This window comes from Tiliqua scincoides, chromosome 4 (genome assembly GCF_035046505.1).
Source record: "Tiliqua scincoides isolate rTilSci1 chromosome 4, rTilSci1.hap2, whole genome shotgun sequence".
NCBI classification, from domain to species: domain Eukaryota; kingdom Metazoa; phylum Chordata; class Lepidosauria; order Squamata; family Scincidae; genus Tiliqua; species Tiliqua scincoides.
In genome coordinates this window covers 54,383,764-54,400,927 of record NC_089824.1, presented here as the reverse complement: position 1 = coordinate 54,400,927, position 17,164 = coordinate 54,383,764, and the positions used below count along the sequence as shown (strand labels likewise).

Genomic DNA, 17,164 nt, shown 5'->3' with positions numbered 1-17,164 from the left:
TACCATAGAACTCAAAAGTACTGTTGAACTACAGCTTGTATCCTTCTGATGCTCAATTAGACCAATTTCTTGTGACCATGCCATATTTTTCCACCTTCATGTTGTCTGGTGTCTGCATTTCCTTGTCTCTTGTCCATAAATCATTGGAACACTTTTTTTGTTCTTTATTACAGTGTGTCAAGGAGCCACCGGTGATGTGAATGGGGCACATATTGTATTCAAGGAAGTTCAGAAGCTTTTTAAAAGAAAAAATAATCAGATCGAACAGTTTTCAGTCAAAAAGGTCTGGCTATCGTAGAACAGGGTGACTTGGTCATTGGATTGTAATCTTCCCCTATATGTTGTTCCCCCCTCCTGTCAAATGCTGTTGAACTCATCTCCCACCATCTCTCTGTTAGAGACATAGATTTAGAGATATCCTGTATAACTAATACATTGTTTTGCTGGTTTGGACATTATTTTTTTTTGTGAGAGAGGCAGGGCAGACAAGAATGAACCCACAGCTTACACATATCCCATATCAGGTGCAGGAATGTGCATAGGTATGGAAAATAGTAAGAGAAATAATTCCACTGGGAAAGCTAAATCAAGCCCTTGTTCATTCAGAAAGTAGTAAAGGAATGCTGAATGATAATGTTAACATGCTGCTATTCTTTGGTCTGTGTATCCTGAGGAGAAGAATAGATACCTGTTATGTCCTGCTTACTTGTTCATTTCTCACTCTGTATATTCATACAGGGGTAGTCTGACTGGGTCCATCACCCTAAACTGGCTCTGGAACTGCTGGTGCTATCACACCATGCTGAAAAAGGAAAAACCAAAACCCTTACCGTTTTGTGCCGTCATTGTGCCGTTTTTGCAAACCCGGAAGTGTGGGTTTCTGATTTTGTTTAAAGAGACTGCACACCTGAAGGAGCTTCTGCCTTTGTGCAGTTCCTGTAAATAAAATCTGAAGCAAGCCTGGACATGGGGAGCAAAAACCCTGTGACAAAGCACAGTACAGAGCACTGTATCCACTTTCCACTTGTTTTTAATGAATGGGAAGTGGATTGATGTGGCTTGCATCTGCAGCAGGCTGGAGGGAGGGAAGCGGTGGCATACTTGGAGTGAAGGGCATTCTGAATCTGCCACCCCCTTGCCATCTGCCGTTGGTGAAAGAGGCATCAGGTCACTTCATGCCTGGGGTGGCCTTGCATTCATGCATATACTGAATGTATAGAGAAGTGGGACTGTGTCCTGGACGTTGGCATGCCCTGGTGTGTAAAAAGGGCCATGATATATTGTGAGACAGAAGAACTCACTGCATGGGGATTTTGTAACACACAGAACCGCCCTCAGTCATTCAGCTTTGTAATTTCAGGATGAAGTTCTTAAAGTTCTTCAAACAGAACTACAGTGTTGAGTTTGTCCAGTTTTGCAAATTTAACTTAAAACTGTTGATTACAGAACTTGGGTGGAAATGAAATAAGTATTTTTGCTGTTTTGCAGGCAGATAGATTTAGGAAGCAAAAACCAACTAAACAACTCTGTGTGCTGGCTTCTATTGAAGTATTGTATTTATGGAAAGCTCTTCCAAACTGTTCCTTCACCAACCTACAGCACATGAGTCAAGGTACAAGATGTGACTTCTTATCTTTTGTGCTCACTGTTTTCTTCCATAAAACAACACTTTGCTTTCTGTCACTTATGCTAGTAATTTTGTGCCAATTGAAAGGCTGAAAGTGGTTTGCTCATCTAATGACAGACACGTTATAAATTCTTGCCTTGAAATAATAAACACAAGGAGTTGGCTGATGTCTTTAAAGCAGATTGCAACATTTGGACTATGGAGTCCTCTTCCTCATTGGGAAAAGTTTTGTTTCTAAAATATTTCTTGCAGTGTTACAAGCCAAAATAATAGTGCACTATAGCTGGTGGGTTTTGATCACATGACTTGTTTACATTTATCTAATTGTGTGAGTAAATCCTTTGATTTTATCTGCATAAGTAATGTCTGTAGAAGTGCTGGAGGAAGTGGCTGGATATTTATGGAATTTCTATGACCATAGCTAGCTCATGATCATAGACCTTAAACCCTGTGCAGAAGCATGCTGAAAGACTTGATTTATGGTATTGCACTGGTTTAAATGTTGAAATACCCCATCTCAAGTTCTTGGTGCCCATATCCAGTTATTATACCCACATCACATTCATTTGAAAGTCTAAGTTACATGGAATTTAGTTTTAGATGTTAGTGAGTCAGACAAGTGTTTGACTTAGCATGCGCATGTGCTCCTCACCCACCCAATTGCTAATTTCAGTGAATTATCCACCACGGTCCCAAGATCTGTCTTATATTGTCCTGGCTAGTTCAGATACCATCAAACACTAGAAAGTTGGGTGTCTTGCCAAATCTATATGGGTTGTACTACTCTGGTAAGGATTAGTTTGTAATTTGGGGATACTCTTGGATACAGCACTGCTCCTGCATTTTCCCAAGACATCGAAACCAAGATTACCTCAGCTAGCCCAGTCAAGGCATTTGCACGAAAAGGTGGGTCCAGATCCCTAATTTTTTCGATGTTAACCAGTCCTGGAATCAAAAGCAACCTTTCATTTTTCTAAGTGGGATACCTGTTACAGAAAGCGGCGTCACTACAAGTGATCATAACTCTCCAGCCTGGGGCTGATGTGCTGCCAGTTACCTTCCTGGCCTCACTCTGATTGCTTTGATAATACAAGCTCAGCAGCTTCCTCCACAGATTGGTTCATATATGATAGCCTAATTTTCTACCTGCCTAACCAATGCCAGAGAGCATCTGGGGGCACTCTGGGGTGGGCAGGCAACCAGTCATGGCAATAGCCCTTGAATATCTCAGGTCACATCTATTAAACTCACTTTGCTATCCCTGCACAGTGTCATATCTCCCTCTTCCTGCAAGGACCTACCACTTGCCTGCAACCAGCACAGAACATTTTTTTTAAAGTTCAGAAATGCAACTATTCAGTTTATTAGTTATGATTAAACTGAAAACTTTTCTGACACTGGTAGCAGTTCTGCTTCATGCCCCGTTCTAGATCCATAGAAGCTTATACTGAAATAAATTGGTTAGCTTTTAAGGTGCTACAAGATTCTATTTTTGCTGTAACAGACGAGGAGTCCAATTCTGAGCTGTCCGGAATGTAGGAATTCTGCTGCTCTGCTGAAAATGACTGCCATGGCATCCTAAGCACAACTGGGCAACTACCGTTGGCTCCTTGGGGAAGGGGACTTTTTTCCCCTTCCCCCAGGTAAGGAAAGTAGCCCTGCAATGGGGCTACTAGATTCTGTGGCAGTTCTGGAGCTGCTGCAGAATCAAAGAGTTCTGTGCTGGGCCTCGTGACCTGACACAGAGCTCAGGATCCTGCCTTCCTCTCACCCTGCTCCCTCCCCGGTGTGTCTCCTCCCCACCTTCCCGCTGTCCCAGAACGCCGCCTCCCCCCATGCCCCCACCTCCCTCTCTTCCACTCTGCAATTCGCGACCGTGGAGCATCAGAGTACCAGCATTCCACCTGCACTAGCCCAGCATCAGCTAGTGCTGGACTAGCTCTGGCACTGGGTCAGTGCTGAGGGCCCACAAGCGTGCTTTATGACATGCTTGCAGCAGTGAGCCAGTACACACTTTTTAAGATTAGGCCCTAAGATGGCTACCTCTCTGATAGTGAATCACATCAGATCCTCTTTTTTTAGTGGCCCAGTTTTTAAATAAAGTTCTTCAAGGTTGTGAACCACACCAGGTAAGTCTTCAGGCATATGTGTTCAAATGAAAATAAGTATCTGTCTCTGATATCAGCCTTGTCATGAGAAAACAATATTTTTCCTTTTGAAGATGAAGTTATTGAATGCCAAGGCTCATCTTAGTGATGATGTCATTTGTCTGCAGGACCCTGAAGAAGCTCTGTGCCTTAGGAAGGGAGGGATACAGATTCAGCATGGCAGCTGGCATTTGCTTAAAGCTATTCAGATCAGACTGCTAGAAATCAGACTGTGATTAAAAAAAATACAACTGCTCAAGGGCTTTTTGTACCCACTTTTTCTTCCTCTTGGTTACATTTAGCCCTGCAAATTGGCTTTTGAGTTGAAAAAGCAATCCAGGCTATAGCTGAGATTTCAAAAGTTCATTTCTCTGTAAGATACGCAGAATGCATATTATTGTCCTATGGCTGAAATGCTGGACTAAAATATCCCACTGTATGTATGTGCTGCTGTGGTTGATACGCTCTTCCCTAGACCATGTGAATAAAACATTCAGAGCTCTTTACATTAATTCACTTTTGTTTTCTAACTTTATGCATTTTATGCAATTTCTTTGGATTTCTGAATTCAGTCTACACATAAATGTTATTCACTTAAAAAAAAATTTGAGAAGTTTTGTTAATGCAAATAAGATATTAATGAGTGAGAATCCAGTTACTGTGTGTGTTTATATGCATGCATATGTGTGTACATGTACACACAAATGCATGCACATGCACAGGGATGCACACGCACGCAGAGTTACTGAATCCTCACTCATTAAAATCTTATTTACATTAACAAAACTTTGTTTTCTGCTTTTTTTTTCTTGTCCTTTTCAGTCTTTCAGGAAATTCCATGTTCCATTAAGATATTATAGAATTTAGTTTTAAAAATCCCAGAACATTTGCTCTGAACAAGGTCATCTCCTTGTTTAAACCATCTGGCACTTGTTTCAACATTAAAAAAGCAAAAAGATTTATGCTGGGGTGCCCAAACCCTGTTCGAGGAGCTGTTTGTGGCCCTCGGGGACCCCCAGTCCATCCTGCAGGGAGTTCTCAATCTCCAGTGAGCCTCTGACCCTCCAGAGACTTGCTGGAGCCCGTGCTGGCCTGACACAACTACTCTCAGTGTGAAGGCCGACTGTTTGACCTCTCATGCGGGCTGTGGGTCAAGGGCTGCCTGCGTTGCTTGCTGTTTCACATCTATGAAACAGCAGTGACAGCAAAGGAAAGGCCAACCTTGCTTTGCACAAGGTCTTTTATAGGCCTTGAGCTATCATTTATGCAATAAAATAATTGAAGATATTACAAATACCTTCATTGGGTTTTATCTGTGAAACTAAGAGCTGGTTCTTAAGTTACTCTACCTGGTTTTCTTCTATGCATGAATGCTCATGCAAATGGCTTTTAAAAAAATTATTTTATTACAAATATTTGTATTCTGCTTTACATTAAAAAAAATCACAAAATAGCTTGCATAGGGTTAGAAGATACTTCTCTGTCCCAGAGGAGCTCATGATGATCTTAAGAAAAAAGACATGAGAGAGACTAGCAAACAACCACTGGAAAAGATGCAGTGCTGGGCCAGATGGGGACAGTTGCTCTCCCCAGTTAGCAGCAGGGGTTTACTTTTGTGAGCACTCTCGTGCTGAAAGAGGCTGACTTGAAAGAACAGAGGCTGGCTTCTGTGAGCAAGGTATGCTCCAAAACTGGAAACCTTTTTTGGGCCTGGGGGGACGTTTTGATCTGTGTCCTTTCTTCCTTTGCTGGTGCACTGCTCATCATCAGCACTGCAAGTAAAGGGCGAGAAAGCCAGCTGGCATAATTTTACCTATTAGTCAAACTGCCAAAAAGAAGCCTCTTTTTTCAGGTATACTCATCACTCTCATTAAGCAAAACCCATTTTGCAGAATTATACCTCCTAGTCAAAGACTTCTTTTTTTAAAGCCTAGGACACATGGGGACAATGAAGAGGGACACAAAAGAGAGAAAGCACATGGGCTTGTATGCTTGCTTTCTGTCACCAGGGAAACCAAGGGAGTAAAATGGACTATATAAAATGAGAAGCTGACAGAATCCTCATCATGTCTGTCAGCCAAGAAGATGGAGGTGATAGTAGTTGGATGAATTTCTGACCCACTCAACAGTTGGATAAAAATTAAGTTGAAGGAAAGGATTCAGGAAAAGGTTTCCTATCAACTTTTCATGTCTCTTTAATTAGGCCAACCCTAGTTCTAACACTGGGGAGGGCTGTGGAGAAATAGAAGTAGAAATACCTAGTATAAAAACTCAGTTTTGAGTTATTCTGTGTTTTGGTGTCTTTATGAAGCTTGCCAAGAAGTTGATGATACTGCTGTTGTTGGTTTGAAGAACCTGCTCCTTGGTGCCATACATAAATGTTTAGGAAATGCTGAAGATGCTGTTCAGGTACGTTTTTATTGTGACCACAGTAAGAGCAGAGAAGGAAATGTGTTAAGAATAGAAATATATTTGTAATATTAATAATCCAGCAATTGGATATTCATAGTCTTCTGGATAGTCTGCCTTTGTGTGAAACTGTTGGACTCAAACTCTTGAAAAATGAAAGATCTAGAGCAGGGGTCTCCAAACCCTGGCCTGGGGGCCAGATGTGGCCCGCGGCGAGCCTCTATCTGGCCCGCGGCCAGCCTCTGATCCCCTGAGAGCCTCTGGCCCAGTTGACCAAACGCAACCAGAGTTGTGCTTGTGGGGTGAGGGAATGAGGGTCTATTTAAGTGTGTGCTTTATTTCTTGGGCTATGTTTGTGCTTGGAGAAGTCCTGGACATTTAAGCCCATTCATTTATTCATTCATCTAAGTTCCATCTGTAATGCATTTTTTAAATTTCATGTTTAATTTTTTTTCCAGCCCTCGACACTGTGCCAGATATTTGATGCGGCCCTTCGGCCGAAAAGTTTAGAGACCCCTGATCTAGAGAATGGCACTGTTGAGCTACTTTTTCCGGTAGTGTGTGGTAGGGAGAATGCAGGTGTACTGGGATGGTATCATAAACCCATTTGTTTGAACTTTTGGTAATGGGTAACCAGGATTTTTTTCAGTTATAGTTCTTGTTCCATTGTTCTTGTTCCTTGTTTGAAAAGGTTGCGTGATGGACTTAATCAGCAATGCTGCCTTCTTTCCCCTTTCACTTGAATCACTTCTCAGACAGGTCCGCTTCCAGGATTTGGAGTGTCCATTTGCTTTCCGCACAGTACTTCTGACCCCTCCCCAGCTCCTCCATTTTTTAAAAACCCGTTGCAGGGATTTGTGACTGCCAGGCACTCTTAACTACTTTATCGTGTGTGAAGTTCTCTAGTCCTGTTCAGATGTTGATGAACATGTTTTTCCTAGCAATTCCTTGCAGATTACCACTTGTATTCTAAAGTTCTACATGTGTAATGTTGTATCTATTGATACATCTCCCTATTCTAAGAATGGGGAAGCTTCTACTATGTACCCTTTGAAGTATCAGGACTGTATTTACACCATTAAGCGAAAGTGTAGGCCAGCAATTTTTCCAGTATTCTTCATGCTTCAGTATGCTTCTGATTCTTTGGAGATCATTTATAGAATCTTCAGACCAATGCTGTGTAAAAATCTCAGTTATTTCCTAACATATGAGAACAACTGTAAAGTTTTTTCTCCCCTGAGCTTCATAAATGCCATTGTTTTTAATGATTCTGTATACCCAAGGATGTGAGATTATCTCTTTGATGACTTTGAATGTGATTTTCGTAGTACTAACTTCTCATTGTAGTTGTTAGGTTTGGTGTGTGACTCAATTAACAGCCCAAATTAAAAAGACCTTAAAGTTGGCTATTGTGGCAAGTGCTGACAAGAGCGTGTGCATCTAGTGTAAAGATTTCTTTTGTTCTGGAAGGTTTTGCTGTGCTCTGAATATTTTTATTTTCTCTTCCAGTTCTTTCAGCAAGCCCTTAAAGATGAATTGTGTCGCCAAAACAACTTATATATTCAGCCATACGCTTGCTATGAACTTGGCTGCCTTTTGTTAGAAAACCCACAGGTAACAGTGTGGTGTATATTTATATGTATTTTTTTTAAACCGCTGGGGATTTGGGGTGTCTTGCTTCAGACAGAAGTCTGGAATGTTTGCAAGTGATATAGAATGTGCTGCTTTCCACCTTCCTTTCCTTTTTGCTGTCAGTTGCAAGTTAGTATTGCAGGTCGTTATTAAATTATTATTGTTTACTATTACACCAGTGTACTTGGCGTTGTATCAGAATGGGTGAATAGGTTCCTGCTCAAAGGGACTCAAAATCTAGATAGGCACAAAAGAACTTGTGACTATATTGTTATTTATTTTCCTATTAACAATGTATTCATTTTTTTCTTACATACAATCAAGTTATAATGATCTTAGTGAGAAAATCAACCATAGTCTGCCTGTCATCCTCCTTCCCTTCACTGAATAGCACAAATATGCAGGCAGATGTAAAGCATACACAGAACTATGTATGCCCTTTGCTCTGACTGTATGTTAATCAGACTGTCATTCAAATAGCCAGCAAATCTAAGAATTCACCCAGGTAGTCTGCAACTTCTTGTCAACTCCTGGTTTATGGTACAATATTTTTTCTTTTGGATTTCATTGGATTTCCTCATTGCTAAATGTCAGGCAGGTGTTTTATCTTTCACCTTTGAAGGATTCATCATTTGACTACTAATGAGGTCCTCAGTAGCCATGCTTTTTGACCTGTGGTTGCTTGTCTGTCTGTGGGAATATGACTCATGGATATGTGTTATCTTGAAATTATAGGAGACTTTGTGAACAAAATTAGGAGCCATTTAGTTATTTGATTTTTCTCTGTAAACCACTTTGTGAACTTTTAGTTGAAAAGCGGTATATAAATACTGTTAATAATAATAATAATAATAATAATAATAATAATAGGAGCCAAATCCTGTCCTGTCCCCCATCCCCCACTGCTGCAGCCGTACCAAAAACACACATGCTGTATGGTGGGAGGATTGGAAGACTTCAGAGGTGAAAGTACACCTCTGTAAGCCTCCCACCCCAGAATGGGCCTCCTTGGATCTGTGCCAGCAAAATCACTGGCACAAGACTGAGGAGCAAAAGTGGACAGGGATGCTGCAGAAAAGGGGGACAGGATCCAGCATGCTCTTTTGATTCACCCCTTCCCACAGCCTCCCCACCCTGTTCACCCCTCCTTACCCCATTTTACCCACTCCTGCTACAGACTAAATTAAATCCCCTACAGACTAAATTAAAGCATTCCCCATCAGTTTAAATCTAACTTGATTTGAAAAGGCGGAGAGTAAATATAACTACATTTTTTGGATTTTGCATTTCCAAGTATTTGAAGTGGGCTGTTTGCCTTTTGAGTGACCCGTTAGCTAATTTTGGATCCATAGGAGAAATACCTTTTGTGAGTTGCTGCAGACTTATTCCAATTAATTTTATTGCCAGAAAGATTACCAGTCATGTTTATCAAATTCATCAACTAAGGGACAGTGTCTTATGGTTTAGATAGAAATACTAACACATCAGCCTCCAGATGTTGATAAGGACAGATATTGGCAAGCAAACAGTTCGATAGCAATGTCAGATAGGAGTTGGGAACAGAGGGCACCCTGCCTAATAGTAGAGTGAAGTTGAAGTGGATAAAATTGCCTGTCATTACTCAGTATGTGTAAAGTGGGAACCCTGTGTGGAATGCAGTCTAATGAATCTCTCAGGACTTCTGATTATGTCCGCATAGCTGCAATAATGAACTCTGTCCAAGGCATTCTCCATGTCCAGCTAGAGGACAAGGTGTGAAGAAGGCTGATGATAAGAGACCACCAGCATACTTAATAGTAACCTAATGTGATCTGCAACCTGCCTGTTGGGTATGAATACAACCAGTGCAGAGTAAAGTGTGGTAGGTGCATATCTGTGCCAGTATAACCGTGACAACTTGGGTATAAAGTGACACTGGCTAGTAGCTGGTGCAGAGCTGAGCATCCCTGTCCAGACAATCTGGGAGAGTGCTTGTCTCAAGGGCCTCCGGCATTAAGTCAGCAAGCAGTGGGGAATTATCACCCTTCTATAGCATGGAATAGAAATGTTTAAATGACGTATTAATTGTGTCTGTATGTCTGTGAATCACCCTTTGTGCATTGTTCATGGAGGAAATAATAGACCTATTCTTAATTTGCTTGAGCTATTTCCCGACTCTGCCTGCCTGCCTTGTGTCTGTATGAGGAGGAAATCTGCTTGCTATGTGTGTGACACGTTTGTTCAGTATTGCGACCTAGTTACGTCATTGCAATTAGAACACACCAAGTCAGCTTTTCCTTTGATATCTTTTCCAGTTCCAAAAGATGCTCAGCCCTTTGTTTCTATTTAAAAGAGATCTTTCTGTGTATCTCTCCACTGTCAAAGACATGGTTAGAGGTGGCGCTTTGGATAGCTTTCTTGATGGTTTCCCCCTCTCTGTGTAATTCTCTCCCATGGGAGCACTTCCATATCTTACCTTCTTAGAAAACAAGACGCACTTGTTTCATCAAGCCTTCCTTGATTTTGGTATTGTGATAATTTTTAAATCTTCTCATGTTTTGTTCTTTCTTTGTTTTTTATTATTTTGTTAGCTACCTTTTGGAAAGAGGCAGGATGCAAATCTTTTAAAATAAACAGGATATAATTCAGCCCCAAACTGTATATGCTGTCAGTGTGTTTCAGTCTTGAAACCCCTTGGGTGTCATTAAGTTTCAAAGAGTCTTCTATTTGCAGCTTCACGCTCTGCCTGAAAGCCTCTTTGTAGGGATGTGTTTAGGCATCATTGAGGTGTGGCCTCTCATTCTCTCTGTCCCTTCCCAAGAAGGTAGAAAAATTGAAGCATAATTGTCCAGTAGAGCTTTAGGCAGTTAGGCTAACCATGGTGCTAGAAATCAGGAATAAATCAATCCTAAAACCAGTTTGGTAGACTGGCATTTCTCCAAATGCAGTCACATGCCATGGTAGCATCAAGGCTAATATATTAAAAATAAAATATTGAAATGAATGGGGACCCACCTGAAATTGGTTTGTGATCCACCTAGTGGGTTCTAACCCACAGTTTGAGAAATACTGGAATAGAGATATTTCAACACGGTTTGTTTCATTGCATTCTGCATGAAATTATGCATCAAATGATATATCACGTGGTGGTGGTATTAAAATATACCATGTTTTTAAAAAAAATTTAGCCAGTAGTGGTGTCACCTCTCCGGTGCGCGTCACATGGTGCAGCCTGCAACCCCCGCACCCCTGCTAGCAACACCACAACACGAAATATCCCATGGTCCCAACTCACTCCTAGTTTGCTTAAGGCATAGCTGTGATTTCAATTGTTGTTGAACTAATCTGTGAGTGACTCCAATATTTCATTAAAGTGTCCACCATGGATGATTTATGTACTAAGACTGACAAGGTATTGAAAACACAGGGCCAGTTGATTAGGACCATATATACTGAACAGTTTCCTGTTTTCTAAAAAGACTCTTACCACAGTGTGTCTACCCTTTTCATCCCGCACCACCTCTTCTGTGGTCTTGTTAAGGTGCTTATGAGCCAGGATTGTGATTCCTCTGGCATTCGAATCACCTGCTACAGCTAGTTGTCCTTTTTAATATGGTCTGCATCAGTAAGTCTCTTGGAGGAATGCCATATCAACCCTCTCATGGTTTACTGGACATAATATATACGTATCTTTTTGAGAGGTGGCTAGCCCATGCATCATTCCAAGATATAAATGTTAAGGAGTTTAGTCGCTTGAAATGAATATTCCTGCAGTAGTGTAGCCAGGAGGGGTGGTGGGGGTGACACAGTGTTAATTGGCATTCTGCCAATTAACTAAGGAATTATTTTTTTTAAGTATACTGTACATACCTTAACAAACTTGCCTATCAACATAATAGCTTCTGTTCCAAACTTGGAAGGCACAGTGAGAAATGCACATAGTGCAAATGTTTTAATACAGCCCAGCTCATTTCAACAGCACATGGAGTCTTTTGCTTCAAATCAGCAATAAAATTATTTCCCACTAGGGGTCACCATAACCCAAATTCTAAACAATTCTACTTTAGTAACCTCAGCGGTTTCTCAAACATAGCACCAGGACCTACTTTTTAGAATGACAATCTGTCAGGACCCACTGGAAGTAATGCCACTAACTTGGAAGTGATGTCATGGCCATGTCATCATCAAGCAGGAAAATTTTTAACACCCCCCATACGACAAAATCAAATCAAATTAAGTAAGTAAAAGTTTACTTCTAACCCTCCCAAGCAGTTGCTGATCTGTTTTCTTAAAAAATCCCCAAACATCCCAAAGGCTGCAATCCTATCCTCATTTACCCAGGAGTAAGTCCCATTGATTAACATTGTTAAAAGCATATACATAGTAGCCTGTTACAAGTACAGATCTGTAACATTTTCCCAAATGCAGTCACATATAGCGGTTCTTAAACTCCAAGGGAGTTTGAGCCCCACAGTAAGTCCTTGCAGTGGAGGGGGAGGCAGCGATGCTTTCGCCAGGATCGCATCGCTTTGGAAGAGCGCAGGGGCTTGGCTGGACTTACCAGAGCCTCCTGCAGCCTCCCGGAGATGCGGGGAGCCCTGCATGGCCGTCTGCAGTTCCCCGAAGCTTAAAAAGTGAAAGCGGAGTGATCGCGTTCCACCTCTGCAAAACTGGAAGTGGAGTGCGATTGCTCTGCTTTCACTTTTTAAGTTTTGGGGAGTCCTGCGGAGGGTCGTGCAGGGCTCCCCACACTTCCCGGAGGCTGCTGCAGGGACTGGTAAGTAAATGTCAGTCCCTGCAGCCCCCTTAGCGACACGAATCTGGGGATCACGTTGCTGCCTGCCCCCGCGCCTTAAGGGGGCAGAGGCCAGGGCCCTCAGGCTGGGGTGTCGCGACCATGATAGCAGCAAGTCTAATATTGATTGATTTGATTTTTATCCCACCTTTCTCCCCAAAGGGCACCCAATATATTAGCTCACAGATTTCTGATTGTTAGCATTTTTAGTTGTTTATACTTCATATTATCAGAACTTGAATTTTTATTAAAAATCATGATTAAAACATTCTTGTTTATGTCTCTTTTTCTTCCACAGACTGTGCCAAGAGGCAAAACATTACTGCTTCAGGCCAAGGTAAAACAAATTCAGAATACATGAAGCATTTTCTTCATCAACAGTTATGAAAGCTAAGCTTAGCCAGCATTGCTTGCTGCTACTCCACTTCTCACAGAATGCTACACTATAATAGTAGTCTGATCCAGCATAACTTTTCACATTGCACATGGCTTGATGTTTTCTGGCTCTTTGAGGGAACTGAATTCTGAAGGCCAAATGCTTAACGAACAGTCAGTGTGGCTGCTTTGGAGATGAAATGAAAACTAAACCCCTTTTTCTTGTACTTACTCAGTTGACACTGATAGTTAGTGGCCATTTAAATGTCCAAAGTTCTAAAAAGAAATCATCTTGTCTCATCCTTCACAAGTTCTTATTTCTTTTCACAACTTCAGTGAGGGTAACAGTTTGTGTTTTTCATTGTAGGAGGAATTCACAGGGTATGACTTTGAAAACAGATTGCATGTCCGTATCCATGCAGCGCTGGCCTCTCTGAGAGAAGTGGTCCCCCAGTGACAGCTGTGAAGCCTCAGCTCTTACTTTCTCACAGTTTCGGCACTTGACTACAACTTGAAGAACAAAGCTGCTGAGAAGGCCAGCTTCTCTTCTGAAAAAAACCACCAATAGCTCGTGATGGAAAACTGTTGCAGTCTTAACAATTGGAGACAATGTTAACCAAAAAGGTTAAACTACCTTGAGCTCCATGCACTGGAATGTTCCCCTGTGCATGCCTCATTTTGGCGAGTGGGAGCTGGAAGTTGGGCACCTCGTCTTGCTCAGTGGGGCTTATGCAGGAGAACTCAGCATTGGAGCTCTTGTATTCCAGTGTTTTGGGTGGGTTTTCTTCATCCAAGCTGGACATTTTAACCTGTGATAGTACAAATGAGTCTAACTAGAAGCACATGTGATTTCCTTAAACACTATTGACTCAGTTTCTACAAGCTGGTTTGTTTCTGTTTTAAACAGATGTAGTTTTTTCCTTTTTTTGGCAGAGGGGAACCACTTGTTTGTTGAAGCAGTACAGTGTAGTAATGGAAACTGTGCATAAGCAGAAATAAATGTAAATGTATTCAGAAGTCATCAAACAGAGCTGAAAAGATTGGCATTCTCACAGCACAACATACCTGTTCATCTTAGTTTAACTTCATTCAGATGCACTGGATAATGCAAACTGTCACCATATTTATGCTAAATTATGAGAATATTTAGAAACGTTCTTCTATTTTTCAGCCAAATATTTATTTTTTAAACCCACAAGAACTGCGTTTGGCATTTTATACCTATGTTATACATCGTAGAGGTACACTCTACGCAGTACAGTGGACTCCTAGACTTGCTGTGACGTTGGCAAGGCTTAATCACAGGCTGCTAAAGCTTATGATATAAAGCAGTAGCCATTTAAAAGCAAAGTTTAAAAACCCATATTTGAGGAAGATCGTTGTATTAAAATATTGCAGGGCTGTCCAAATGCCGTGTGGCATTGCACTCCTCTTGTGTCACCATATCTTTACCATTACAATAAATTTAGGATTCTAAAAGTAATGTAATAATGTACAATTTCAATCTTTTTTGTCTCTAAGTTATTGTACATTTTGTTGAGAATTTTAAAAGTGGTATTGTTTTTTAAAGAACTAATTTTTAGATTAACAATTTTTTCTGAATACTTGGAAATTATATAAAGTTGGAATAGCATTTTTTTTTCCAAGTGGTAAAGCCTTATTTTCACTTGCTGCTTATCCTGAGATGTGTAAATTTGATTTGTTTTCTTCTTTCTTTTCTGTTGCCAAATGTTGTATCTTGTTTATACATCACCTGAATTGGTGGGCTCCAAGAGTTTCATGGCACAGGGAGGACAGAACTCCATTGGGCAGGATTTAAAACTTAGCCAAGTACCAATGCACACATGGAGCTGCCTTCATGAGGGGGCTTCCCCATTCACCTCAGCACTTGAGAATACTTTGCCTGGTGCAGCAGATGTTTAGCATGTCCTGACACTGAAATATGAGGGCCACTCCTGTTTGTCTGAACCTTCACATGTGCATTGGAACCAGTGAGTGCATACTGGAGCAGAGCTCCAGCTACTAAATGGCAGCTAAGCCTTCACGTTGCTGCGTTCTGAAGAAGGTGAATATTAGAAGGTGAAACACGGCTTTAATTTATAGCCACAATTTATGCTGCAACTGCATTTTCTTAGACTTGATTGTCAGACAGAGCCACATTATTCTTGCTTGGGGACTGTTCATCTTTAATTCAATTCCTGCTTTCCATTGCATCTTACAGACAGAGTGTTTGATATGTTGGCATATGCATGAAAATTGGGCACCACAGCTTATTTTTGTGTGTGCCTGGCTCTCCCAGAACTGCAGATCCAATTTGGCTTTTCGCAGTTCTAAGGTCTGTTGGGATATTTGCAATTCATTTTAACACTGTGCAGACCCTCAGTTGAAGAAGGGAAATGGGTGGGTAGCAATGTTAGAGCAGCAATCACCTATTCTGCACTGTTCAGTGTTGGTGGTCATAGAGGACAAGCCAATGGATGTCAAAGAACAGAGTGGCAGCAACCCTTTCCTTACTTATCAACCCTTGTGTTTTTCTGGAACACAGGGCAAACTTGGGCCAGAGTGCAGAAAACTAGAGCGACCATCCTGTATCTGCAAAATGTAACACACAATAGCAGGAAAAACCATCCTTGGACAAGGATGAAAGAGATTTAGACTCCCAATTGTGATGCAGAGGTAGACATGGTATACTTGAATTATTTGTTTTCTACGGTTCCAAATGAATACAATCAATTTTACCTTACTTGCAGTTTGCCTGTAGACATGAACCACTAAGTTAAACCAGATCAGCATTATCGACTGCAACAGAACTGAGCTATTTATGCCAACCGATTTGTGGATCACACACACAACTAAATGTGCAAACCAGGCACAAATTACACAATTGTTGTACAGGGATGTTGGGGCCATAGGAGGGTCTCATTATATGTAATCAAATTATTAATGAAGCTGTAGTGACACACAGGTCTTTTCCAGTTGCCAGGCCTGTAACTTGCTAGCAAAATAACTTTGTCTTGTACAATGACAATGGTGCAGTCCCACATCCATCCATTTCCCCCACCACTCCCAGTCTTTCATGCACACCTCTTAGAAGAAACCTCCATCTTGTAAATGTCAAAGGTATTTTTATATTAGATTATGCCGGTGATGAGAATGATCTCAGCTGTATTTTATGTAATCTAAATATGTTTTTTATACTTTATAACTCGGAGGCATGGTCTAATAGCAATAATGGTGTAAGCATCTCATTGGTTAATTATATATATAAAATCTATATTAAGAATTTACCAAGTTGGTTATATCTCTATTTTTTTGGTTGTTGATACCTTTTTATTGCATTATACAAGTAAGTAACTTGAACTTTTACATGTCACTTTAGATTGTTTACTGTGGTGTGCTATGAACGTCATTAGTTTACAGAACCTGTACTTTTTATATTTCTGCTGAGCAAAATCAAACAATAACCAGATCTGGATTCCTTCCCCCCTTCTTTGTAGTCGCCCTCTAGTAAGAAACTTCCTGATACAAGTGTACAAAGTTTTTCATGTGACATGTATGCTTACTTAAGTGAACTTTGTAATCTATGACTGAATTTGGGATGACACAAGAGACATGTGGAGTGTCCTCCAATCTGTGTTTTTTACTTTGAATGCAGCTGTGGGAGAGAGAAGCTTCAACTTTGATGGAAACTGCAGGCCTAATTATCTGTTTCCCCAGATCAAACTCATCCCTCCCCCCCCCCCAGGCTGCTTTCCTCTCAAGTGAAAAGATACCTGGACCAAGAAACTGTTTTTTTTCTTCTGAGGAGAAGGGGAAAGAAATATGGGGAGAGAATTTTGATTAACCTGTTTCTGCCTAGCCCACAGGGGTACACATTTGATCTCTGTTGCATATATGTTAGGCAGAAATGGCTGAAGAGTTCACTATGTTCCAGTCAAGTTTGGAATCCACCTCCATCCTATAACTTCATTAAATACAAAAGCCATTGAGAGTCAGTCTACATGTCTCCTGTGTCGCTTCTAGTGTGGCTCTTAGGAGTAGTTCTTGAGTCGATAAGCCTGTGTCTGGTCTTTAAACTACTTTAGTCTGCAGGTGGAGACTTGCATAACTGAATGCTTCTTCATACAAAAAAAATCCCTCTACCTAGAAAACTAGCCTACTGGGAAAGGTGCTGGCCAAGAGTGCTTCTCATGAACTACA

The 17,164-nt window shown here is 41.0% G+C and overlaps 1 protein-coding gene across 1 annotated transcript in view; it reads left to right on the top strand.

Annotated features, from left to right (window-relative positions):
* Positions 1–14,588, top strand: part of TTC39C (tetratricopeptide repeat domain 39C) — a 60,216-nt gene extending 45,628 nt beyond the window's left edge. The window contains exons 9-14 of the mRNA XM_066626078.1: positions 174–283; positions 1,489–1,612; positions 6,086–6,183; positions 7,693–7,797; positions 12,888–12,926; positions 13,332–14,588. Coding sequence (XP_066482175.1) covers positions 174–283; positions 1,489–1,612; positions 6,086–6,183; positions 7,693–7,797; positions 12,888–12,926; positions 13,332–13,421 — 566 coding nt within the window. The 3' untranslated portion in view covers positions 13,422–14,588. The remainder of the gene's footprint in view (positions 1–173; positions 284–1,488; positions 1,613–6,085; positions 6,184–7,692; positions 7,798–12,887; positions 12,927–13,331) is intronic.
* Positions 14,589–17,164: the final 2,576 nt, after the last annotated feature.